General features: G+C 53.4%; 11 protein-coding genes across 11 annotated transcripts; 5 read left to right on the top strand and 6 right to left on the bottom strand.

Moving 5' to 3' along the window:
* Window positions 1-97: 97 nt before the first annotated feature.
* On the top strand, window positions 98-3,324 carry J4E85_002963 (uncharacterized protein; the record flags this gene model as incomplete). The annotated part of the gene is made up of 5 exons (XM_051467236.1): window positions 98-122; window positions 174-229; window positions 583-618; window positions 668-777; window positions 903-3,324. 5 exons carry the CDS (start codon window positions 98-100, stop codon window positions 3,322-3,324), a joined length of 2,649 nt encoding a protein of 882 aa, XP_051328395.1.
* A 1,413-nt stretch (window positions 3,325-4,737) lies between these two features.
* On the bottom strand, window positions 4,738-6,289 carry J4E85_002962 (uncharacterized protein; the record flags this gene model as incomplete). The annotated part of the gene is made up of 3 exons (XM_051467235.1): window positions 4,738-4,864; window positions 4,917-5,919; window positions 5,989-6,289. The coding sequence occupies 3 exons, from the start codon at window positions 6,287-6,289 to the stop codon at window positions 4,738-4,740; spliced, it is 1,431 nt and encodes a 476-aa protein (XP_051328394.1).
* An 816-nt stretch (window positions 6,290-7,105) lies between these two features.
* J4E85_002961 (uncharacterized protein) lies at window positions 7,106-7,696 on the bottom strand (the record flags this gene model as incomplete). The annotated part of the gene is made up of 1 exon (XM_051467234.1): window positions 7,106-7,696. The coding sequence occupies one exon, from the start codon at window positions 7,694-7,696 to the stop codon at window positions 7,106-7,108; it is 591 nt and encodes a 196-aa protein (XP_051328393.1).
* Window positions 7,697-7,912: 216 nt separating this feature from the next.
* On the top strand, window positions 7,913-8,218 carry J4E85_002960 (uncharacterized protein; the record flags this gene model as incomplete). Its single annotated transcript, XM_051467233.1, has 2 exons — window positions 7,913-8,155; window positions 8,207-8,218. 2 exons carry the CDS (start codon window positions 7,913-7,915, stop codon window positions 8,216-8,218), a joined length of 255 nt encoding a protein of 84 aa, XP_051328392.1.
* Window positions 8,219-8,528: 310 nt separating this feature from the next.
* J4E85_002959 (uncharacterized protein) lies at window positions 8,529-9,218 on the bottom strand (the record flags this gene model as incomplete). Its single annotated transcript, XM_051467232.1, has 3 exons — window positions 8,529-8,872; window positions 8,956-9,154; window positions 9,204-9,218. The coding sequence occupies 3 exons, from the start codon at window positions 9,216-9,218 to the stop codon at window positions 8,529-8,531; spliced, it is 558 nt and encodes a 185-aa protein (XP_051328391.1).
* Window positions 9,219-9,730: 512 nt separating this feature from the next.
* On the top strand, window positions 9,731-10,200 carry J4E85_002958 (uncharacterized protein; the record flags this gene model as incomplete). The annotated part of the gene is made up of 3 exons (XM_051467231.1): window positions 9,731-9,929; window positions 10,025-10,119; window positions 10,168-10,200. The coding sequence occupies 3 exons, from the start codon at window positions 9,731-9,733 to the stop codon at window positions 10,198-10,200; spliced, it is 327 nt and encodes a 108-aa protein (XP_051328390.1).
* Window positions 10,201-11,664: 1,464 nt separating this feature from the next.
* J4E85_002957 (uncharacterized protein) lies at window positions 11,665-12,597 on the bottom strand (the record flags this gene model as incomplete). Its single annotated transcript, XM_051467230.1, has 1 exon — window positions 11,665-12,597. One exon carries the CDS (start codon window positions 12,595-12,597, stop codon window positions 11,665-11,667), a length of 933 nt encoding a protein of 310 aa, XP_051328389.1.
* Window positions 12,598-15,047: 2,450 nt separating this feature from the next.
* On the top strand, window positions 15,048-15,360 carry J4E85_002956 (uncharacterized protein; the record flags this gene model as incomplete). The annotated part of the gene is made up of 2 exons (XM_051467229.1): window positions 15,048-15,068; window positions 15,178-15,360. 2 exons carry the CDS (start codon window positions 15,048-15,050, stop codon window positions 15,358-15,360), a joined length of 204 nt encoding a protein of 67 aa, XP_051328388.1.
* A 415-nt stretch (window positions 15,361-15,775) lies between these two features.
* Window positions 15,776-18,521, bottom strand: J4E85_002955 (uncharacterized protein; the record flags this gene model as incomplete). Its single annotated transcript, XM_051467228.1, has 2 exons — window positions 15,776-17,697; window positions 17,747-18,521. 2 exons carry the CDS (start codon window positions 18,519-18,521, stop codon window positions 15,776-15,778), a joined length of 2,697 nt encoding a protein of 898 aa, XP_051328387.1.
* Window positions 18,522-19,045: 524 nt separating this feature from the next.
* On the top strand, window positions 19,046-20,734 carry J4E85_002954 (uncharacterized protein; the record flags this gene model as incomplete). Its single annotated transcript, XM_051467227.1, has 2 exons — window positions 19,046-20,326; window positions 20,381-20,734. 2 exons carry the CDS (start codon window positions 19,046-19,048, stop codon window positions 20,732-20,734), a joined length of 1,635 nt encoding a protein of 544 aa, XP_051328386.1.
* Window positions 20,735-20,980: 246 nt separating this feature from the next.
* Window positions 20,981-22,715, bottom strand: J4E85_002953 (uncharacterized protein; the record flags this gene model as incomplete). The annotated part of the gene is made up of 3 exons (XM_051467226.1): window positions 20,981-21,120; window positions 21,176-22,225; window positions 22,667-22,715. The coding sequence occupies 3 exons, from the start codon at window positions 22,713-22,715 to the stop codon at window positions 20,981-20,983; spliced, it is 1,239 nt and encodes a 412-aa protein (XP_051328385.1).
* Window positions 22,716-22,865: the final 150 nt, after the last annotated feature.

The following is a 22,865-nucleotide window of genomic DNA, read 5'->3' as shown; positions in this document are numbered from 1 at the left end:
CTCATCCATCCGTCGCGTCGGCAATGTACTCCCAGGCATTGACCATCCGGATTCGCACGTGATAACGACTGCGACTACCCGCGGAGTCGATACCGTGATGACGCGACCCAAGGTCCCACCAGGTTCGTCTGCGCTCGTACTGGCGACTTCACGGCTAATTTGACGCGTCGCAGACCAACGACAGCGCACCGCTCAGGCGTGCGAAAGTTGCAAGAGGAGAAAACAGAAGGTCAGTTCAATTTCTCAACTGTTGCGTCGCGACGTTTTTCGCATTCGGCTACAGATGCACTTGGCACAGACCCCTGTCGACGTTCACGACCTGCAACTTAGTTCTTGCATGCCATTACGCTAGCATCTTGAGGTTGACATGCTCACCGATCGCCGTGTGGAGGCATTGCGGGAGGCCATCGGCTAGCTGTGCGGCTCCTTCCTGTTGTACAACGTGAAACAGTCCGGCTGGGCGATGCGTCACCCGAACGCTTTGTAATCATGGACAGTATCTGCATGGGCTCCTTCGCAAGATGACTCGCGGACACGTGCAACTATGCTCTCTAGTTGGCATACGAGACTGACAGATCACAGTGCAACGGCTTCTGCCCCTGCAACACATGTGATAAGGTTAGGCCCCCATCCCAACTGCATACTGCAATGTATTGACTTTAGATAGCGCAAGTTTACCTGCATATACGCGGATCGAGATCCGAATTCTCCAGGCGAGGACCGACCACCCGCAAAGAGACGTACAATTGAGAGCGGCAATGACAGCGACAGTTCGATGTAAGTATCTCGCATCTCATCACTCTGCCAAATACATTGGATTCTGCACTTTTCCAAAGCGTTGTCTATCGCTTTATGCCTAGACGCTTTCCGAAGCATACCTCCGCTGACTGCTCACTTTATAGTCCAACTGACAACCGTACTGTAAACACTCCGGCTGTCGAGCACGCACAGACAACGCCACTTTCGTTACATAACCGCACGTCTTCTGGTAACCATCCAAATTTGTTGACACGCACACTCAGTGTCAACCAAGAAGTACCGTTCAAGTCTCCAGGCCCAAAACCCAGTATAGAGCATGCAAACAGCTCAATCGATCGTCTGGCTGTCAATCATGATAACACCCGTGACCGGCTTACTCCGACACACGCTTCCACTCCAAATGATGGCACAGATGAAGTGGCGGAGTTTCCAAGCCAGAGCCGCATGTTACAAGATCCAACAGGTCGAGTGATATACATTGGCGATGCAGCTACCCTATCGTTTCTTCAGCTCCTCCGGATGATGGTCGAAACGGTAGCCGGCCCGTCACCGTTTACAACTGACCCTCGTCGTCACAAGATAGTCGAAGGCCAGTACTCACTTCCATTGGGATATCGACAGTCGAGTCTACTTCCAGACGAGCGAACGGCACGCGTGCTCGTGGATGCCTTTTTCGTCAATACCCACGGCTTGTTGCAGGTCTTCCGACGTGACTCTTTTCTTGAGAAACTAGAGCGTTGCTACTCCGATCCGCTATCTGTCGATACATCTTGGTCATGCTTGCTCAACCTCGTTTTCGCCATCGGCCTCACCATGGCGACACCACTTTCAGGAAGCCCTGAGGCGCTGATCATCGACAAGCTTCGGAGTGAACACCTCGACAGAGCCGAGGCTTTCTATCTAAATGCTAGGAACATGAACGACCCAATGACAGGTTTGGAGGATCAGGATTTCTGGTCTGTCCAAGCGCTGCTTCTTATGTCATATTATATGTTGGCCAAAAGCAAGAGAAACACTGCTTTTGCCTTGCTTGGGATGGCAGTGCGGTCTGCTCTTGCGCTAGGCCTCCACAGAGAAGAAACCATGGTCATCTTCAGCCCCGAAGAACAAACACAGCGAAAGGACCTTTGGCGGTCGATATTCGTGATGGATCGTCTACTCTCTTGCTCTCTTGGCCGTCCGACCGCCATATCGGAAGACGACTGCTCGGGAGATACACTCCGCCCATCTGACAGCAGTGTCCGCAACCAGTCGTGGAGCTTCAGCGCAAAGACTGTGTACGATTTCAACGAGACTGGCCCACCTGCTCTGGAAGCCATCGTTAGAAGCTGCAGAGTCATCGGTGTCATCTTGCGGAGGGTGTACCAGCAACGCAAGATCAGCACTCGTCTCGCCCAAGAGATATCGGACATATGCAAGACATGGCCCCGGTTGCTGACGCCCATCTTGCAATGGCGACAAGCAGCAACTGCCTCGCCCAGTCAAGGCGTGGCCATCTTGCACGTCAACTTATTCTACTGCCATTCCGTCATCCTTCTTACTCGGCCCTTCTTACTGTACATACTTAACAAAGAGACTCAACGTCATGTCGAACAACCTGGATCGAGAGGGCCACGCCCTTTCCATCGCATGGAGCGATTCAGCGAGGCATGTGTCATCGCTTCTGTGCATACCATTCTGCTCATACAGAACGCTTACGAGGCTGGGTATCTGTCCCGACGCAACCCAGCCGTCATCTACTTCCTCTTCGCAGCCACCCTCGTCATCCTTGCAAGCGATTTCGCCGGCCTATACCAGATCGAGCTAACGGACAACTGCGTTGTCAATGCTATTAACGTGATGAACTACTGTGCAGAGAGCGATCAACAAGCAAGCCGTCTAGTATACATCCTGAGTTCGTTCCGAGACGTCGTCGCACAGCAACGACTACGCCGGCGACAAGATTCAACAAGTAATGCGACACTGCCCAGTATCGCATCACAACTCTACGGCAGGCAGATGCCGCAGCAACAACGTAACTCTGCGCCCCAGGCACCGGATTCAGCGCGCGCATCAAACCCGATGGATGCGACACCACGACTCCACCAAGTGCCCGTACACATATATCCCGGCATGCAGACAGCGCCGATCAACGAACCGGTACTGACGTATCAAGCCTCTGAGCAACACCATGCTCTCGGTCAAAACCAACACCATGGCAACGTTCAGCACAGCCCAGCTCCCACGGGAGAAGACTTTAGTGTCCATCTGTCCCCTATCCAAGAGCCCCCGCCGGTAGACATGGCCACGCCATCGTATACATCGGCCTCGAGAGCGCCCTCACTATCAGCCATGCTCGATCTATCTGCTTTGGAAGCAACGCGTGTGCCCAGTCTGCACTCCGAGGAGAGCGGACAAGATGAGCAGATTGACTTTGACGCGCTGTGGGCCTGGCCTAGTAACACACCTGCGATGGGCAGTCCACGGGCTATGGAGGCGAGCGGGGTGAGCGAGCGGGTGCAGGGTATTAGTGACAGTGCTGTTCCCATGTTTGGGGTTAGTAGACAGGGGACAGATGGCCTTTGAAAGGGTGGACATGGTTTGGAGTTTTGTATTATTTTCGATTCTTTGTGCATACTAAGATATGCATCTGGCTGTTTGTGGTTCTATGTATGCTGGTTCCAGGCCTGTGGTACAGGGCGAAATGCGATGACCCCTCACAGTGATGAGGGCCCCATTTAACTGTTCAAACACTTTTGGTAGTGTCTGAATGCCCCGATTTGTTCATCGCGTTGTTTTCAGCGGTTCCCTTCTCACTTTTCTAACTTGGTAGCCATTCGTGCAAGCACGTGGGCTAGAGGAGTGAAACAGTGACAGGGCGAGTTGAAAACAACGGTGGTCTTCGCGGCCTGTAACGCAATGTGCATCTTTTGTACCGCAGTGAGGCCCTGTTCGACTTTACCAGTAGTGACCCCGCAGTGAGCGCAACCGCCAGGGCGTTTGTAGATTGTAATTTCCTTATGCATAGGATATTCGAATCTGAGTGCCAGTGATTGTAGATGTACGAAGCTCGCTTGCCAGAGAGTTGAGGTAGCGTTGCCATCATGCGGTAACAGATCGAATGTACTAAGTGCGCCATCTCTTCCGAGCGGCGACTCTGGGCTGAGAATGTAACGCATTGCCGAACGTTCAGCAAGCAACGCACTTGTGAACATCGCATACGAGTAGTAGGTATACGTCAATACTTCCATCGTCCTAACGAGGTGTCCACAAGCTGTCGGAGGATGTTGAATGTATGCGCGATAATCTGGAAGGCCCATTTGGATAGTTACCTTGAACACATTTCGCTTATAGTACGTCTCCAAGGCGAGCGCGGTGAATTCGCGGTTCCGGGTGCCGATGATGGACGTAAGATGTTCTGCGAAGAGACGAGAGTGTGCAATCGAATCAATCCCGTTGGTTTGATCAAGGTTATGAGCCAAAATCTCCACATTCAACTCATCTGGAAGCCGCGACCAGCCGTGGAAGGTAGTAGGCGGTTTGGTGGCGGGATCGTCCATGTTGCTTCAGTTGCGCTGAAGAGGAATCTATAGGCCGTGTCAGCTTTTGAATAGAACAGAATGATCAATGAGCTATCGCACCGACGATGTAGACGAGCACTCACCTTGAGATTGTGTTAACGCGCAGACTGTCTGCACTCAAGGATTCGCGCTCACTAATGTGATTGTGAGCCTCGTAGACCCGTATGATGTGGTCTCCTAACCAAGACTCTGGGGCGCTCAGAATCAAGGCAAAGGGTGTGAGAAACTGGCGAAGAGGTGGGTGGGGTTATTTACTGTAGTTGCCAAGCCTAGCTAACCCAGGACTGTGCGCTTCAGGTTGGGAAAGAGCAAACGCTGTACTAGAGTCACTGAAATCTTGAAGAGCACTGTGAGAAATTTTGAAGAGCACTGTGGAATTCTTCTGCTACATGATCGTACATCACACGCGAGCTATCCCTTACAACGCCTCCAGAATGCGCACATCGCTCATCGCTTCAAAGGGTATCGTCTCGCTTCCCGCACCTTGCAACGCCCACTGCAGGGTCTTCTCTACCGCACGTCTACCTGTGTGCTCAAGAGGTAGCCTATACAACGTTAGGATATGCTTGCTCAATACGGGTATTCGGGTTGACTCACCAATGGCCTGCTCCCTTGATAATCACAACCTGACTTCCCTTGACCAGATAGTCGCGAGCGTTGTCAAACGAGAGCCGTTGATTGAATGCAGGGTCAAATTGTCCCATCATGAGTGTCGAAGGGGCCTTCAGCGCGCCTTGTGGTGCCATGCTGGACAGAGTGCCCGATGCGGACAAGGTCTGAGAAGAAGCAGCTTCAGAGGAGATGTTGTACAGTGCGGCAGTAACCTCAAGCGACTTTTCCCACTTGCCGAAAGCCAGGCTGTCGCGATAGATGCGGATCTTCTCAGACATGCCGCGGTCACCTATCCTGCTCTTGACAGACTCGCCGTATCGTTCACCCTTGTCGTTCGCCTTGTCTAGCTGGGCACTTCCGGGGCCAGTAGAGATTGCCATTGCTTCAGCAGCTTCCGTAGGTTCCAGGACAGTAGGATCCTTGCCCTTCTTCGGTGTGCCTTTGCCGAACTGGTGGAGAACACGCAGGAAGAAGTAGTTGCCAAAAGTCGCAAAGACGTTGTGAAGAGGCCAGGGTAGATGGAATACGAAGATGTAGAAAGAGCTTCGGAATTGTCCAGCCACAGGGCCGAGTGCGTGTAATCCATTCTTCAGCAGACGGAAGTTGAACGGAGAGTGTATCCATGTCCTCAGCATTTGCTTCGCCAACAGAATCCTGTTCATCGCGTTCGAGTGTAGTAGAGCTGTGACGGCGCCGCCTGTGATGATCCAGTGGTCAGCCAGGACATGTGCCTCGGAAGCCAGCCGGCCAGCAATGACCGCACCCCAGTCGTGCGACACTACCACTACCTTCTTGCCTTCCGACAGGAACTGCTCTCGTATGCCGACAATGAACTCGCTCAACACCTCGAGCATTTCGTTCGGGCCGTATGCGGACAGACTGTCGGAGCCGCCATAGCCAGGGAGATCGACGGCTATCAGGATGGAGTCCTTTTGTAGGGAAGCGGATTGGAGGAGGTGGCGCCAGATGAGGTAAGAATCGGGGAATCCTGGTCTTTGTTAGTTGCGTAGTCCATTAAAGTTTGGTACCTGCATGACTTTGCTAAGAGAACACATACCATGTAGAAAGATGGTAACGTTCTTCGGCGGTGATGATCCAGTGTCCTGGTTAACGACATAGTGCAGGCGGGTACCGTTGGTGGTTTTGTAGAAGGCATGCTTGAAACCTGGAAGAGGCTCCCGGTCAAGACTCCAGAAACTCTCTTGTGCAGCAGCCAACGCGCGCTTCTCCTCACCGGTATCTTTCGCCCAGAGCGCCCCGTTCTTGATGACTGCCATGGTCCATACTCCGGCAAGGCTGAACAGTCCAAATCCAAGTTTGAAACCGCTCCAAGCCAGACTCCCGAGTTTGTCTGCCATGTTGGCGTTTTGGCTGGAGGTGTGTCGCAGTACAGCTCTGCTCAGTTGTCTGTAGATTAGGCACTCAACAAAAGTTCGTGCACATGTGTTGGTGGTGGTTGTAGTGGAGCGACGGTCCTGTCACATGTAGCGCGAAAGTAGAGTTGAGAAAGTGCGATCAAAAATCAAGGTTGGCTGGTATCCACCCCCGCATGCTGGAAGCAAGAACATAGTCCTGACTGTAGCGGTAGCCCCAGGGGCAGATCGCGATGGCGAAGCAGATGACCCGCGAAACCACGCGGCAGAGACGATCAAGGGTCCTGTGTGTCCATGGAAGCTGCAGTGATGATCGTTGAGGTATGACGCTATTGGCCATAGCTTCTGCTATGCCGCGGACTGACGCAGTCTGATCGGTCGGGTAGCTTCGTCCCCCGGTTCAGGGTGCAGTCGCTGGTCGCCTGGGCACCGGGTTAGGGCGATGCGCGTGCTCTGCGCATCATTTAATTTATGCTTGAGTTGTCACCACTGAGAGCTGGGATATCGTGGGTCTACTCGTCTATCTACGAGATTGTACGCGCAATGCTCGTACGTCTTTAATGGCAATCATGGCATGTGCTCTTATCTTGGATGGGAACAGCAGCCATAGTAACATCTGACGTGTGCGCATAGCGATATCCAATATCGAGGTCCTGCCCTATTGTGCACAATAGCTCGCTCACCTGGGACTCAACGCAGCGCCCCCAAAAACTTTGACATTCCAATGTCGGGTATCATAACAACTCCATCGCAACCTAGCACAGCGACTCCAACATCCACAGGCACAGTGACTCTCAGTTCTCATCTCCTCTTCCCCTTGACCCTCTCCATGACCCTCAACTCGGCACTCCTCTGCAGCCTGAGATCTTCCAACTCCCTCTCAATCCCTCTGTTCTTCTCTACAAGCTCTTTCCTCTTCTCCATCCTCTGCTTAGCCTCCTCCAGCTTGTGCCTCACAACATCTTCCACCACCCTCTCCAGCTGCCCCGCATCCTCGATGCCATGCTCTCTAATGAAGCGGTCCGCGAATTCTTCGATAGTGTGAGGTGATGGCCCTGGACCACCTGTATGATATCCGTTTTGGTGCGTCATGTAAAGCCCAGGCACGGCGGAAGGATGTGTACGTAGGTGGGAGGAGAGCGAGATGGGCAGTTGCGACGCGGAGATTGTGGGAATCTCGTCTGACGGCTTTCGCGGCGAGGGCTGGGGTGGTGGGTTGAGTATGATTTCCATAAGACTGTTCTCAAATGCCTCGTCGTATTGTACTGTGGATGGCGAGAAGTCGACCATGGGGGATGTGAGTTCGGGCTCGTCGCGTGGTGTGAGGGGCGCGTTACCCATTATCGTGTCGTGGTTGCTCATGTTGTCGTCTTCGCGGTTGTAATTAGCCATGCGACGCGTGATGGAGAGAAGCAAGGTGTTGCGATCCGAAGTTTGTTGAATTGAGGGGATCCGTCTCGAGACTGTCGCGATGATGGGGCTGATGCCGCATGACTAAGCCCAAGTTCCGCAGCACCTCCGCGGTCGCGACTCGCCCAACTTTTGCCTACCAAGCCCAACACCAACCCAGTCGCACATCTCCAAACAACCGACCGAACTCCGTACATCATGGCCGACAAACTGCGCGCGCAGCAACAACTCGAGGCTCTCCAGGCCCGCTACATCGGTATCGGAAGCGCAGACACTACCAAGCACGAATGGACATCCAACATCGCGCGCGACTCGCTCTCGAGCTACGTCGGCCACCCGCCTCTTCTACAGTACATGAGCATCGGACTGGGACAGCCGCGCGAAAAGACCCGGCTACAGTTACTAGAGCGCATGGTCAGGCCTGTCGGGCCTCCGCCTGAGGTGAGTAATGGAAATGTTGAGTTTTAGAAGTAATGAGCTAACAGGAAGTAGCAACAAGATTGATCGGGACACTCTAGAACGACAGACTTGATTATGGAGACATGCGGAGAACGAAGATCCAAAGCGAAAGCCGCTTTCCATCCCCAGCACGAATGCGCGCGAGGCCGGCTCGTGGATGAAGAGGAACAGATGGGTACATGCTGCTTGTCTATGGCTATCAAAGCCGATACTATGAAGTCGTTCAGTAGCGTAGCGCACGCTGAGTGCCGGTAGTGAGGTGTACACACCTCGGCCTCTCTCAAGAAACCCCAATTGCCACCATAGCCGGGGCCCAAAGTCTTTCTCCAACTCGTGCTTTCCCATGAGTGACTTCTCAATCGCTATCGCTAGCGCTTCCTGTTGGGCCATCATCGTCGTCGTCTTCCACCACGTCACCGCCCATCAGCATGGAGACTTCACCCTTTTGCAGCATGCTCTTCAGCTCAGTGTTCCTCGGGTCCACCAACTCAATGGGCTTGAGCTTCGCCTTGTTCCTTATTCTCGGATCGCATCCTGCGTCTAGAAGCATGGCCACGATGGAGTGTCCGTGGGGCCAGACGGACTTTTCGAGCGAGTTGACGTAGCGTACGGCTTTGTGAAGGGGAGTATCCTGCTCCATGCGGTCGATCTCGTCGATCTCAAGACCGTCTTGGTCGAGAAGCATGTCGATGACTTCGACTGTGACAGATTTAGTCAAATCATGCCTCGCGTGGCGTGCGACAAAGACGTCCTAGTGCTGCGCCGCTGGGATAGATACTTACAGCTTCCGTATGTTGCCGCGACGTGAAGGCAGCCGTTACCCACGCCGTCGCGTGTGTTGTTCAATGTTTCGGCGACATGATCCTCTGGCTTCTTCCCTGATTTCGAGGCAGCAGCAGCAAGGTCTTTCAGAGTTTCCTCAAGCAGCTCGGTGTTGTTGCGTCGGCACGCTTCGAGGACGAGTTCACGGGGGGAAGCACCCTACATATTGGTCAGCAGTGGCAGGCGCTGGATATGCATGTGTATGCACCTCTTCGTCCGCCATGGTATGTGGTGTTGAGGATGCGTCGGGTGACTGGGCAGGGACGGCGGTCCAGTCAGGTACGCGTGAATGTTTCGAGCTGTGGTTTGGCGGGGTACTCGGAGGTGCTAACGGAAAGCGAACAGGGCAGGGCGGTGTGAAGAAGTGAAGTATCTCTCTAATACGGCGATAAGGACGCAGGCGACGTCGACAGGCCAGCGTGCATAAGCCCCAATCTGAGACAGTCCGCTCCCAAGTGCGCGTCGCCGGTGGCTTTTCGCTGCTACACTGTCGCCCCGCACTTTGCCGTTCCCAGCCCTAGCGGGCCAGGGTCCGTCATAACTTTTGATCTTCTTCGCGCTCGGCTTCACGCGTCCAACTTCTCTTTTGCTTACTGCCGCCCACCATGTTGCTTTGTAAGTCCCATACTCACATATCCGCATGTTCCGCATGTGCCTGCTACATGGCCATCTCTACAGCTCCACGTCACACTTCAGCCACAGCTGACTGCCACAGTTTGCCCAACATGCAGCAATATGCTGCGCGTCTCCAAAGTACCTCCCGGCGATCCCACCACCGAAGACGCTGTCGGCCAAAACCGTTTCGAATGCCTTACCTGCCCCTACCACTTCGTAATCAACAAACGCTACTACGAGCGGAAATACCTAAAGAAGAAGGAAGTCGAAGACATCCTGGGTGGAAAGGGCGCCTGGGATAATGTGGACAAGACGGAAGGTGCGCTCCGATATTTCAGCTGCAACCAGGGCCCCAAGATTGCGCCATCTTGGGCGCACGTGCTACACCTGTTGGCATCGCTGACAAGTACACAGTACAATGCCCGAACGAGAAGTGCCGGAACCACGAAGCATACTGGTACCAGCTGCAGATCCGAAGTGCCGACGAGCCCATGACTGCTTTCTACAAGGTACGTCACATATCCGACTTCCTCAAAACCCCCACTGACCTGTTCCAGTGCACCCAATGCGCGAAAGAGTGGCGAGAATGATCTGCGAGTCCTGTTCAAATATCCAAGGAGTTTGGAAGCGGAGTTCTTGTCTTAGTATACCCCGGGTGCATTTGGTGAATGAAGTCCATGTTCTCTTTTGACTTGCAGGTGCCAGTCGCTGTGAAAGGCTCAGGATGATTCAGATTCCCGACCCCGAATCGGTTCATACTCGTGGTGATCATCTCACGACAACGTCGATGCATCTCCATCATCGACCCGCGCAAACCAAAACTATGCCCCAGTTTGAGTCACAGGCGCATCCTGCACTGGCTGGCCCGTGCCGCAGGGTGGACGACCTCGCAAGATGGCGCGGATTCCTACCTATTCCTCTCTCTCCCATCGTTGCTTTCGGGCCTCTTGCAAAAGCATGCAACTATCTCCCGACTCTGCTGATAGACCTTGCCTCATCAACCTTCATCACACCCGCAAGCCCTACCTACCACCGAGGTCGGGAACCTATGCCAGGATGATGGCTCAAGGTACCGACACCGAACAACCAGTCATACCAGTTTCTCGGTCATTCCACGCCTGGGCGCGACTTCCTGATGAGCTCAAGTGCGAAGTTCTCTCGCACAATCTAACCCTGGATGGAAGAATCGACAAGAGGAAACACGCCCAGTGTCTACAGTCGGACCTGTTCCCACTCTTGGCCACGCGCAACCGTCATCTAGCCAACATCGCACAAGAAGTATATTACAACAAAAATGTCTTCGAGCTGTGCATCGGGTGTCGCATGCAAACAGGCGACGTCGAACTTGGCAAGGGCTATTCGTTTTCCCCTGAGGACCGCATCAGCGGTCTCTGGTGTCCCAAGCCACATACGGCTGCCATGATACGTCATCTGCATATTGTGGCGATGAATTGCAAGGTCGGTATAGAGAAGGGACTTATATGTGCCTCGCACTCGACGAGTTGGATGTACCTTATAGATCTACCTTCCCGAGACTATTGGATTAACGGTACCAAAGATGATGCACCTCGCGCCAATATAAACCCTGGATGGCAAGAACGCTTCGTCAACCTACATACCCTTGGGATCGAGTGGCGTCTTGAACGCGATATCATGCCCGGATGCTTTCTCGAGGATGGCATAGGAGACACGTTGAGAGCTTGTATAGAAAAATCTGGGATACGTCTCCGGGCATCGAAGGTGGAGTTTACGGTCCGTGATACGTACAATGGCCGCCGGTTCTTGTGGCACTATCATCCTTGCGAGCAGGATCATACCGAAGTCTTTCAACATCTAAAAGACATGATCATGGGCAAGAAATCTTGAGTCATGCTACCAATCATTGGGGGAATTGCAGGGGCGGCACCGGGTGGTGTTGAACATGTAGGATGAGCGGAAAAGCTACAAGGTCTGGACGTGCAAGATTCTCGTCTCAAGTTTCCAATAGCTGCTTTGTACTATCCATAATGCTAATGAATACATCCTCATTGACCAAACCCAGGCATGGCTGAGACTCACGTCCAATCAAGAAGCTGATCATCTTCCTCTGTCGGGACGACCAAGACCCTCGCCACATGCGGCCATAACACAAAATCCCACAACCAATAGCCCTCCTCATTCAGATGCACGTGGTCGTCAAGCATATTCTTGATGAACATGTGCCTCGTATCAACCCACTTTACCTTGTCCTCGCGATCCCGTTCAGTCTGAGCCTCATATCTCTGCAGCTCGTGCTCCTTCTCAACCCGAAGAGCCCCGTTGATCTCTCCAACAACCTCCCTTAGCATCTCATTACTCTGATCCACAATCGCATCAGGTATATCCAGTCTATACGAAATATCGCAAGCCAACACCGTACTCTCCGGTGCAATCCTCAAGCATGCCTCCATCAACACTCTCCAGCTCTCCACATCCTGCTTTTGAAACGTACGCTTCTTTTGCAGATTGTTCGTCCCGGAAGCCACGATCCAGAGTTTGATGTCGCATACGTCTTTCTTCGCCGTCTTGAGCAAGGAGTAAAGACCTCCCGCGAGTCGGTAGGCGACGTTTTGATTGCTGTCGCCGCCTACACCGGCATTCCATGCGACTCCAGTGTCTCCGAGTTTGCCGATGTCGGTGGTGATACCGCTGGTTTTGAAGCGCTCGAGCATGGAGTTGCCGAGGTAGACGACACTGATGGGAGATGTGTTTGCGAGGTTTGGTACGGGCGCGTCTGGTGCGGGGGGAGAAGCATCTTCGCTAGGTGTAGGTAACGGGGTATCGAGTTGAAGTCGCGCGATGAGTTCTGGTACGTGTACTTGGTGGTGCGTTTGGTGCGAGCGTTCCTTGAACTTGGCGAAAGACTGAAGCTTTTCTAGGAACTCGGCATCAGACAGGTGCAGGAAGTTTGTCTTCGCGTCTTTAGGTATGCTGGACGCTGCATTGCTCTGTTGGGCGCTGGAAGACATTTTCGGGTTGACTTGAGTGTTAAGGTTTTGCGAGGTTCAACGGCGCGATGTTTCGTTGGTGTAATTTGTCGAAGTAGAAGTTGCAATGAGAGCAGGATGTATGCGAACCGCTCGATTGGGGTGAGCGTGGGATGCGACTGCTAATCTGTGGTTAAGGGTAGAGAAGGCGACGAATCAGCGCGTAGATATCAACAATCGTTCCTGCTTGCAGCTAGATTGCGGCAGCAGGAAAGGGCGTCACAGTTTTAAGGGCTGATGCGTTAGAGGATCAATGAGAATACCTTCGCGACCATGCATCTGAGTATCTAACTTTATACACCTAGAAGCTCGCTCACTCGCTTGTCAAACATGCATCTCGTCTAGATTGTTTGGGTGAAATGAAACTTCCCCACGTCCAATAGCCTACCGGTCCATCTTTCAAGTTCATAAGAAGGAGCGCATCATATGTTCACCGCCACGTTGCTACTTCCGAACTGGATAATCTGCCCACATATGGTGCCCATACGGCGAGTCCTTTGGCCGAGTCGACACGGTCTTGATCGTCACACGGTGCTGGTATTGATAAACGCCCGCATAGGCAATACCGGTGACGAATTTCGACCTCTCTGTAACGTATTGCGACCTCTCGTCTATGTCTTTGTCGTCAAATATACAGAAGCGTTGCCATCGTTCTTCTCGAGTTCCGTTGGCTTTCAGGTCAAGCTGCTCACAATAAAGTGATTCCACCGCTTCGATACCGACGTCGCTTGATCCGAATGTGACTGATATGATGGTCAGATGGCGCGTGGGAAAGTGGATTGGGCCGAGTCGCTGAAAATGCGCCTCGAAATACGACCTCGGTTCGTCGTCCTCCTGGGTGTCGAAGAACAGACACTCCGGGTCGAGGTTGACCGTCAAGTAGTGTAAGTTCGGAAATGTTGACCCATCCGATATATCCCTCAATAATTTTAGATGATGAGGTCTGTTATAATCGAGGTTAATCTCGAGACGGCGAACAAACGGCCTTACAACAGGTGGGGGACAGTAGCAAATATCCCTGTTCGAAGAGGGGGTGTCATTGGACAGCATCGCCGTTCGATTGACCCCATAGAAAGCTTCCAGAACAAGGTGCTTGATTTCAGGAATAGAGAGGAGGGGCATCACTGTCTCTTTCAGAAATCGTCTTGTCTCAAGCGTACCGTACTGGAAAAGATTGATTTCGAAACAGTCTTGGGGATAACAGAGATAATGGAGGTCGCATTTATTGAGCCAAGCGCAGGCTGTCACGGCTGTTGGAGTGTGGACGGTGTAGCGTAAGATGAGCAGCTTCAGTTCTCCAGGGAGGCTGTGGAAACCTCGGAGGAATGAGTCGGTTTCGGTTGTCATATTGGTAGTCGTCATTCTTGGTTGGGTGATGATTCTCGTATGGTGTGAAGGCGTTGATGATATGAGCAAAATTTATGTATAGAGTAGTGGCCTCAGAGCGGGACGCAAGGCAGGTACCACCTGAGGTCAAGTCCGTGCAGCGCGACTCACCAGGCAGGTGCAAAACTAACATTGTGCAGTGAAACGCTTACAAGGTCCTGAATGGCAGTGAAACTTCGGTGGGGTTGAGATTAAATAGGCTTACGATCTGCGCAATAACGACTATAATATGAAAAGCTCCTGGGAAAGACGTTCCTTATCGAGGTTGAAAATTGTTGTATACATGACAGTCAAGACGCTACCGCTCATGTCCAGGACATGCTCTCTGACGACTTGATGGGAATTATGCGCCATGACACCAGCCCGTATAACCTTTGGAGCTTGTCCTAATAGCACCTTCACATGTCCCACGCTTCTGTCACTCTGCCACGTCAATTCGGCGCAAAGCCGACAAATATCCCTCGTTCAAGCAGTCAAAATGCGCCTCGGAGGAGAAACGCCCCAGAACAGTGGTTCGAGGCCTTATAGTCCTGGAGACAACTCTCACGTTGTATAGTGACTCGGAATCGGCGGTCCTGTCATACCGATAATACCACGTTCGATCGTGCGCTCGCAATGACCGTCACAGCGAGTGCGCTCATGCGCATGCTCGACTTCGACCTGGATGTTCTTGGCCTGCAACAAAAGGCGCGCCTGCTCTGGCAGTCTCTCGAAGAAAACGCTTGAACCTTCTGGAAGACAGCAAGGCAAGCGAATCACAATGCGGAGTTGTTTCAACGAGGTGAAGTATCTTCCCCAGCCAGCCTTGGCCTCACCGTCATTTGCCCACAAGTGCGGCTCCTGAAACCTGCCTATCAGAAACATTGACGTTGTGTGCCCGGCTCTGAAGGACGCGCGGCGAGGATGAGCTAGGACATCTAGTTGCGAGCCTTGGCAACCGATGCAGTAGAATGGCTTCAAGGGTAACTCAAAAGTGTGTATTTCGATGTGTAGCTCGAGCTTCGTAACAAGATGTGCGATGGCCTTAGATGGATAGCGGAACCACAATGGGGCGCAATAAGGTTGTCGTAGATAGCGCGCAGTTGGAATGCCTGTCCGACGTGACTCGGGAATAACTAACCAGGCCAACTTGAATGTATTTTCATGGTAATAGATCTGGAAAGCAATACTACACAGTTCTTTATTGGCAAGCGCGGTGTTCAGAAAGCGGGGTCCGTAGATAAAGTCATGGCTACGACAGGTGACACTCCAGGGAAAGCGGAGATGGTGTCGAAAGATCTCAAGCTTAAGCTCCTCCGGAAGGTCATTGAAGCGATCGAATTTGACATCAGTGTCGGAAGAAGTAGTGGAGAGGAGTAAGTTCTCAGGTGAGTCCTTAGGGACGGAGATGGCGGGTGGGAGATGGACGACCGAATCTTCGGCCATGTTGTCTTCGGCGATTTCGAATCTTGGCTTCAGCGTCGAGGGACTGACGGGGTGGGAGGTTGATTGGGTGCGTACTTAGCAGCTAGGCAGCTTGGATATGTTGTCAGTAGAGCTGCTGGATACCCACCAGTATTGAAGTGGACAAGGAGCTCAGTCTGTGCGCCCTCCACGGTCTATTCCACTTCAAAACAACGCTGCTTGACCAATCAGATGGGCAGTACCACGACGTCAGCTGTCGGACAGTTTCTCAGGCAACGCAGTGACGCTTTTGCCGAGGAAGGGGACAGTGCCAAAGGTCTCGTGCGATCTACAGTAATGCCGATCCCCGCTCGGTAGCGGCTAAGTTCGCTCAATCTACATCTGCTTCATTCTCAATGGTAAGCTCTACCATACCATTGACCGAACATGTGTCTGGCCGAATGAACCAGCGAGCGGCGGCCATGCTGACTGTGCCTGCACTCATCGCCAGTGTCGCAATGTGCGGCTTCGGTAGCTCTTCTAGCACAGCCTGGTTGTCTCTCGGAAAGTCCGCTGCCTTTGCAGACCGCGAGTAGAAGATACGAGATGACAGAAAGGGTACATAAGTACTGAGTCGGAAGAATCGCGGGTGATGACTCTCGGCCTTGGAGGTTGATGTGTCAGATCGTTGTCTTGATACCTTCTTGACATTGACGTCCTGAGTCTGCACAATGTCACGAGCTTTCTTTGGAATGACGAGCGACTTCCGGGTCTGGTTTTGACTCCTTCTCTGGTCGACAGGTAGGGTTGAAACAGTGTTGTCGGCAACAAATGGACTGACAGAGGCTACGTCTAGATCCATTACGCAAGGCTGCCAGCTCTCATTGAACTCCACGGGCTCGAACGATGCGCCTTTATTGCGCATATAGCTCTGCTCGATGACACCAGAGCCTCGCAATAATGTTGGCTGTGAAGCGCCATGAAAGTTGTGCAAATGCTGGAGGAAAGCGTCTTCAGATGTGTAAAACTCTTGATTGCACGAGCGATACCGATGGTAGTTCTGCGCATGTTCGACGTGGAACGTTCGATAGCCGGAGCCGCAAAGGTGACAATGGTGAGCTTTGGCCGAAGGAAAGTCTGGACACAGGGGCGGACCTGCATTGTCTGCAGCAACGTCGTCGAAGCTCCGGAGAAATCGACAGCTCCACACACGACAGTGAGAGTGTTCGTTCATATCTTTGACATCCGTAAAGACCTTTTGGCAGTATCGGCATCGGAAGGATTCGTATGGTGTAGTCGAGTAGAGGTTCTCCAAATGGTTTTCCTTGCGCTCGCTCCACCACACAGCACGGTCAAGCTCACGCGCGACGAGGTGCTCAGCAACATGCTCACATCGTTCGGACCAGTCTTTTGACTTCTTTCCGCAGAAGCCACAATGAAGCATAGGATCGTCAAGCTTCATTGGAGCACCGAAGCGACGCCACTTCATGGCGAGGTCCTTGCAACCAAAGTTGTGGCCTTCAGCGGCTAATAATCGAGCTTGACAGCCGGTACGTACGGACGGATGTTTGGTGTTGGCGAAGTGAACATGGTGCAGATGCTGGATGAAGTGATCGCGGCGATAGAAAGTTCGTTGGGATTCGGGCTTGCTTCGGCATTGTTGGTACTTGTGGCCAGCCAGGTGAGCATCGTCGGGATGGGCCTGGCCGCAGAATGGACATGCTTCAAGATTTTCGGATGACTTTGTGTCACAGCAAATCCAAGTGGTTCGAAGCGCGTGGACAGAGTCTTCGTGGCGTATCCATTCATACTTCGTCTTGAATGCCCGCGGACAGAAAGTACAGAAAAAAGGCAGATCTTTCTGGGGTTCACCTGCACTGTTCACACCGTTAATGGCTTGGCGAGGAGATTCTTTCCACGCCATCCGACGTCTACCTCGGCGGCGATCACGACCAAAGGACGAGGTTTTACTGCGGCTACCGCTGGAAGACACTGTGTATGTTGTGGGGGCAGTGCCTTCAGAAGAAGCAATCGAGGTGATGACGGAACCTCTGCGACCTTGTCTGGACTCAGACCATCCACTATTTGGGATGCTTTCGTTGAGAGACTCAACATCAACGGCAGCCTGTACTGCAGACAGTTCAACAGCTTCCTCTTGGTACGACTGTGCAAGGTATACCGCCAGAGGCGGCTGCGGCAGTTGATTGGCGTCATCTGCTTGCTTTTGGAGGCTTTCCAGACTATCTTTTGACAGCTTTGTCTTCAGAGTGCGATTGCTCTGGCCTGAACCATCCTTTACAGCAGGATGGGAATCTGAACAGGTAAGTCAAAGCATGATCTCATGGAATGGGATACGACTCACCTCCACACTTCTTCCTGGCTCGGGTGTTATTGAACCAGTTGCGGACTTTCTTCACGTCGAGATTGGCTTGATGTGCGATGATGTCCAATTCCCACGCGCAGGGGTACGGATTGGCCGCAAATTCGTCCTCCAACACCTGCCTTGCCTCAAGTGGAATACGGCACTGAGGACCCTTACGTTTGGCTGATGCTGGTTTCCAAGTGGCAATTGAAGGTTGTTGCTGGGATGCGGCCGATCTGACTGGTAGCTGCTCCAGTGCAAGGGAGGCATCGGCCGGAATCATTGAATGATCGAGAGCTGAAGGACGTAGCCCAAGCTGAGAGTGCGGCGCATCAATTAAGCTGCCTTCATCATCGCATTGCATTAGCGCAAGTGATGACAATGAAGGCGGGAGAGCGAGATCCGTCGCGTCGCGGATCCTGTGGTCCTTCGCATGTTCCATATCAACCGTTTGCCAATCGACGTCTGCTCCTGGGTCTACACTCGTTTCAATCATAGACGTCGCTGCATATGTAGTTGGGTGAGATGTTGGCCATTGCTGGTTTATATCGGCAGAGGAGAGATCGTGTGCCACGTCGTACATGGGCACGTCGTACAATTGGAGGGTATTTTGGGCCGCTGGTTCCAAAGCGAAGTCAATAGCCGTGACATTGTCTGGTTGAAAGTATGGCACCGTTTGCTCACTTGAGGCATGGGTGTGTTCGACTTCGTTGTTCTGTTCAAGAGCGGCGAAATCGAAGAAATCGTTCATCCTGTCGAGCGCGTCGGGATCCATCGTGACGCGTCTAGTGCGGCCCTGGTGGACGCGCTGAGAGTGGTTTATCCTGGAGCCAGGCAATTTGTCATTGGCAGGTCAATAGGTCCGAATCGAAAAGAGAGACATCTGATGTTTGGGGGTCGCATGACAGAACGTGGAAGCCGGCTTGACGCTGATGAGGTTGAAGGTGCTGCGCCGTCCGTCGTCTATTGATGAACTGGGTGCGCCCGGGCGATCCTCCAGGCAGCCAACACTAGTCAGCTCATGCTGTGTGACGAAGAGACCGGCGTTTTCCTAGCATGATAGCAATTCATCAAGGCGATCTTGACAAGTAAACCTCACGGCACGGATTATCAGGATCTGCTCACTCGCGACTTTGATGCTGATATTAATCACGGTCGGCATCTGTCCGCGTTCAGGCCGGGAAGGCGCCACCATCCGATGTCGTTAGCGTGACTTCCTGACCCACCGAAAAGTTCCTCCACCCGAAAAGCTCACGACATTCGCAACTTCACGCGCATTGATCGCATCCAACTTTCACAATGGCGGCCGAAGTACAACTCCTGCAGCCCTTGAAGCTGCCAAAGGGGCCTTCCACCCTTACGTCTGAGCAGAAGTACTGGAACTCATTCGCCTCGGAGCTCAAACTCGACCCTTCGCAACATTCCTCGCCCGTAACTCACATCTCGATACCGCCCCCTCAGCCCGCCAATACGCTTTCGGCCACCCAGGATCTCTTCGCAGTCACCACGGGATCTCGCGTCCAGATTTTCTCATCCAAGAGCCGAAAGGTCGTCAAGACGATATCGCGCTTCGGCGTCGACGACGTTGCGCATTCGGGAAACATACGGCGCGATGGCAGGATTCTGGTCGCAGGAGGAGATACTGGTGTCATACAAGCGTTCGATGTCAAGAGCAGAGCCATCTTGAAGACATGGAAGGAACACAAGCAGCCCGTCTGGGTCACACAGTGGAATCCCACAGATCTCACTGGCCTGATGAGTTGTTCCGACGACAGAACCGTGCGATTATGGGACCTGCCGAGTGAGAAGAGCGTCATGAAGTTTGACGGGCATCAAGATTACGTGCGCAGCGGCACCTTCATGCCTGCGCAAAGTGGGCTGCTCGTATCTGGAAGTTACGATCAGACGGTGCGACTCTGGGATTCGCGAGTAGGCGGAAAGGCGGTGATGGTGTTCAAACACGCTGCGCCCGTCGAGACTGTCCTCCCTATGCCGTCTGGAACGGCCGTCCTCGCGGCAGCCGACAATGTCATCAGCGTTCTCGACATCGTGGCCGCAAAGCCGATCCACATGCTGCGCAACCACCAGAAAACTGTGACCGCGCTCTCACTAGCGAACAATGGCGAACGCCTCCTCTCCGGTGCTCTCGATGGCCACGTCAAGGTCTTCGAAACAACAGGCTGGAACGTCGTCGGTGGGATGAAGTACCCTTCGCCTATCCTGTCGCTCAGCGTCATCCCGAACCAAAAGGAGGACAGACACATTGCGGTGGGTATGCAATCCGGTCTTCTATCGATCAAGACACATCTTTCCGGCGAGCAGAAGGTTCAGGCTCGTGAGCGAGAGAAGGAGATGAAAGCGCTCATGGAAGGCAAGATCGAAGAGTACGACAGGAGCAAGAAGCGGAAGCGTGGAAAGGGCTGGGAAAAGCGCATCCGAGGCAAAGACTTCACCGGCGAGAGCGCAGACATCGTGATCGAGGGCAATGCGCGGGGAAAGATCACGGCCGGACAACCGTGGGCGCATGCGCTGCGAAAGGGCATGTACGCGCAGGCGCTGGACATGGTGCTCGAATCAAAGGTATGTTTTCCATTCTCCTGTACACCCCTGAGACTAAGACTAACATCTCTCAAGGACGCAAATGCCCGCAGCCAGTCCCTTACCCTTCTGACCGCTCTACGCCACCGCTCTGCTCTCCGAACTGCTCTCAGCAATCGCGACTCCGTAACACTCCAACCCATCCTCCGCTGGTGCATAAAGAATGTTTCCGACTACCGCATCACACGTCTGACCACCGACGTCGCGCTCGTGGTCCTGGACCTATACGCCGATCAACTGGGCAGAAGCGAGGAGGTCGACGATCTAATCATGGCGCTGATGCAGCGAGTCAAGGTGACCGTCGAAGCAAGCCAAGACGCATGGAAGGTACGTGGCATGCTAGATATGCTCGTCAGCAGCGTCGGCGCAGCAGACGGCGTGGAAGTATGAGAATGGTAAAGGGATCTTTTGTTTGCATAGCGAAGGCGTTTAGGATCTTTTCACATGTTCAAAAAGTTGAAAAGGCAGCAGCAGCCATGTACGTTATGCACCTTGGATGGGTGATAGAGAGATACCCGGATAAAGCGATTGGTATTGCTTTGGATGATGGGGAACGGTTGATCTTGAATGGTATATTGTACAAGCCAGTTTTCTTCCACCGGCAATATATGCTATACACTGAATTCGTACAATCGTTTACCACAGGCAGTATTGCCGTTGTGATGTGACGGGTCGGTCGGGAAGTGCGGTCCACAGCTTGCGGTTGTCGCGCTTCTTCTGAATCTCGTCTGAGATGCGCAAGCGCGTCTTCTCTTCCTTGAGAAGAACGGAGAAACCTGTCGTGCACTGTTAGCGCCCGATCCTCCGAAATAAAGTGTGTGACAAGCTCACTCGTCGTCCGGTGCTTCAGCATGTTGATAGCACCCCGCGCCCTGAACTCAGGGGTCTTCCAGCTCTGCCCGGGTCCCACCCACGCCTGGTCAATGTATATCTCGCTGGGATCGCGGACCACCTTCTTACTCCCATCCTTCAACTGGATCGTCGTGTCCTTGAAGAAAGGCACCTTGACCGGCTTCGCCTCCAGACTGCCATTCGTTTTCGACGTCTTGTAGTCCCAAGTATCCTTCGGTCTCCCCGCATCCGTAGCTGCTCTTTGCTTTTTCCAACGCGACACCGCAGCGTCTTCGCCAGCGAGACCCATGCCGCGGGCCGCAATGGCTTCGTTCTGCGCAATTTCGAGGCCCTTGATGACGTCGCGGGCCACACGTTTCGGGGAAAAGCGGAGTTGGACGAGGGCTTCCGAGACAGTCTTTCCGGCGATCTGGTTTACGACCTTCTGCAGCTTCTTGGTAGACGTAGGAAGGAGTTGTGACCTGTAGACTGACTGGCGTTCGGTACGGAGTAGCTTCTGCGCCTTTGTCATGCGGCCGTGGCGCTTCACGCCGGAGATGACTAGTTTGCGCTCGAGACGCCTGCGGGCTTTCTGGTCGGGATCGAGTGACATATCCATGAGCTTCTTGTCCTCCTTAAGCGCCTCTTGTTGCTCTCCCTTGCGGTATTTCGCCTTGAGTTCGAGTTTCTCCTGTGGGCTCAGGTCTGGCCGCCAGCCGGGGATGTCGCTTTCGGGTGGGAAGAGGGAAGTTGGGGTTACGGCGAAGTCTCCTTCACGAGGGGTGGGGCGTGAGGGCGCTGCCGACGCGTCTGTTCCCTTCGCACCTGTTCGTTTTGCCCTCTTCGATAGGTAGTCTTCGAGGATCGGGTTGGTGAGGTCATCGTTGTTATTCTTGACCCCTCTGAACTCGGCAGTGCGATGAGCGACTGAAGAGAAGGTATCGAAGAGCTCATCGTTGTCTTTCTTGCGCCCGAACGAGATATTGCGCTGTGAGATTGAAAGGATCGAGGTTAAGGGTATCCATTGGGTGTGTGGGCGCGCGGCGAGGGCTATTCAATGTTAGTCGTCATGGTGTTGTACCGCCCGGAAGAACGACTAGCGCTCCGATAGGTGCGGAGAAAATGGTGCAGGGGATCAATGTTCCCAGTAATAGCTTACCTGACTGCCCCAGCCGCCGTGAGGGTATCCGGGCGCTCATAGCGATGCTCGACACCACAGCGCTGCGGCGTTGATGATGCCAATGCTGTGAAGTGTCGCGGGAAATTCTGTGGCACGGCGAAAGGCTCCGCGCTGGCGCAGGGCGCTTGCAGGGGGCTGGCTTGGCAGCGGGATCATCATTGAACCAGAGCGATCAGAACGCAGAAGAAATGTGCAGGAGTCGTGTCGTCCCGCTCCTGTCCAGACCACCGTCGACTCTAGACTCTTGACCCCGTTGCCTGACGCGCATTCCGTGACGCGCCAAACATCGTGCTGTACCGCCGCCAACTCACTCCGGGAGTCCGCATCCAGCTGCTCCGAGTCGCGACGTGCTCGCTCCATCATTACTCGATTAGTCGCAGGCCCAAGCTTGCCTGGTGCACCTAACCACCTTTTCTTCTAGACCGGGTGTAGGCCTTCTCACCCACGACGCCGACGAGGTCATCTCCCATCACACTCGCTATCCCCATCGCCTCGCGCCTCCGACGGTCC

Source organism: Alternaria conjuncta (genome assembly GCF_024043145.1).
Source record: "Alternaria conjuncta strain BMP 0040 chromosome Unknown scaffold_4, whole genome shotgun sequence".
NCBI lineage: Eukaryota > Fungi > Ascomycota > Dothideomycetes > Pleosporales > Pleosporaceae > Alternaria > Alternaria conjuncta.
Note: the sequence above shows the minus strand (reverse complement) of the source record. Positions and strands in the feature narration are given on the sequence as shown.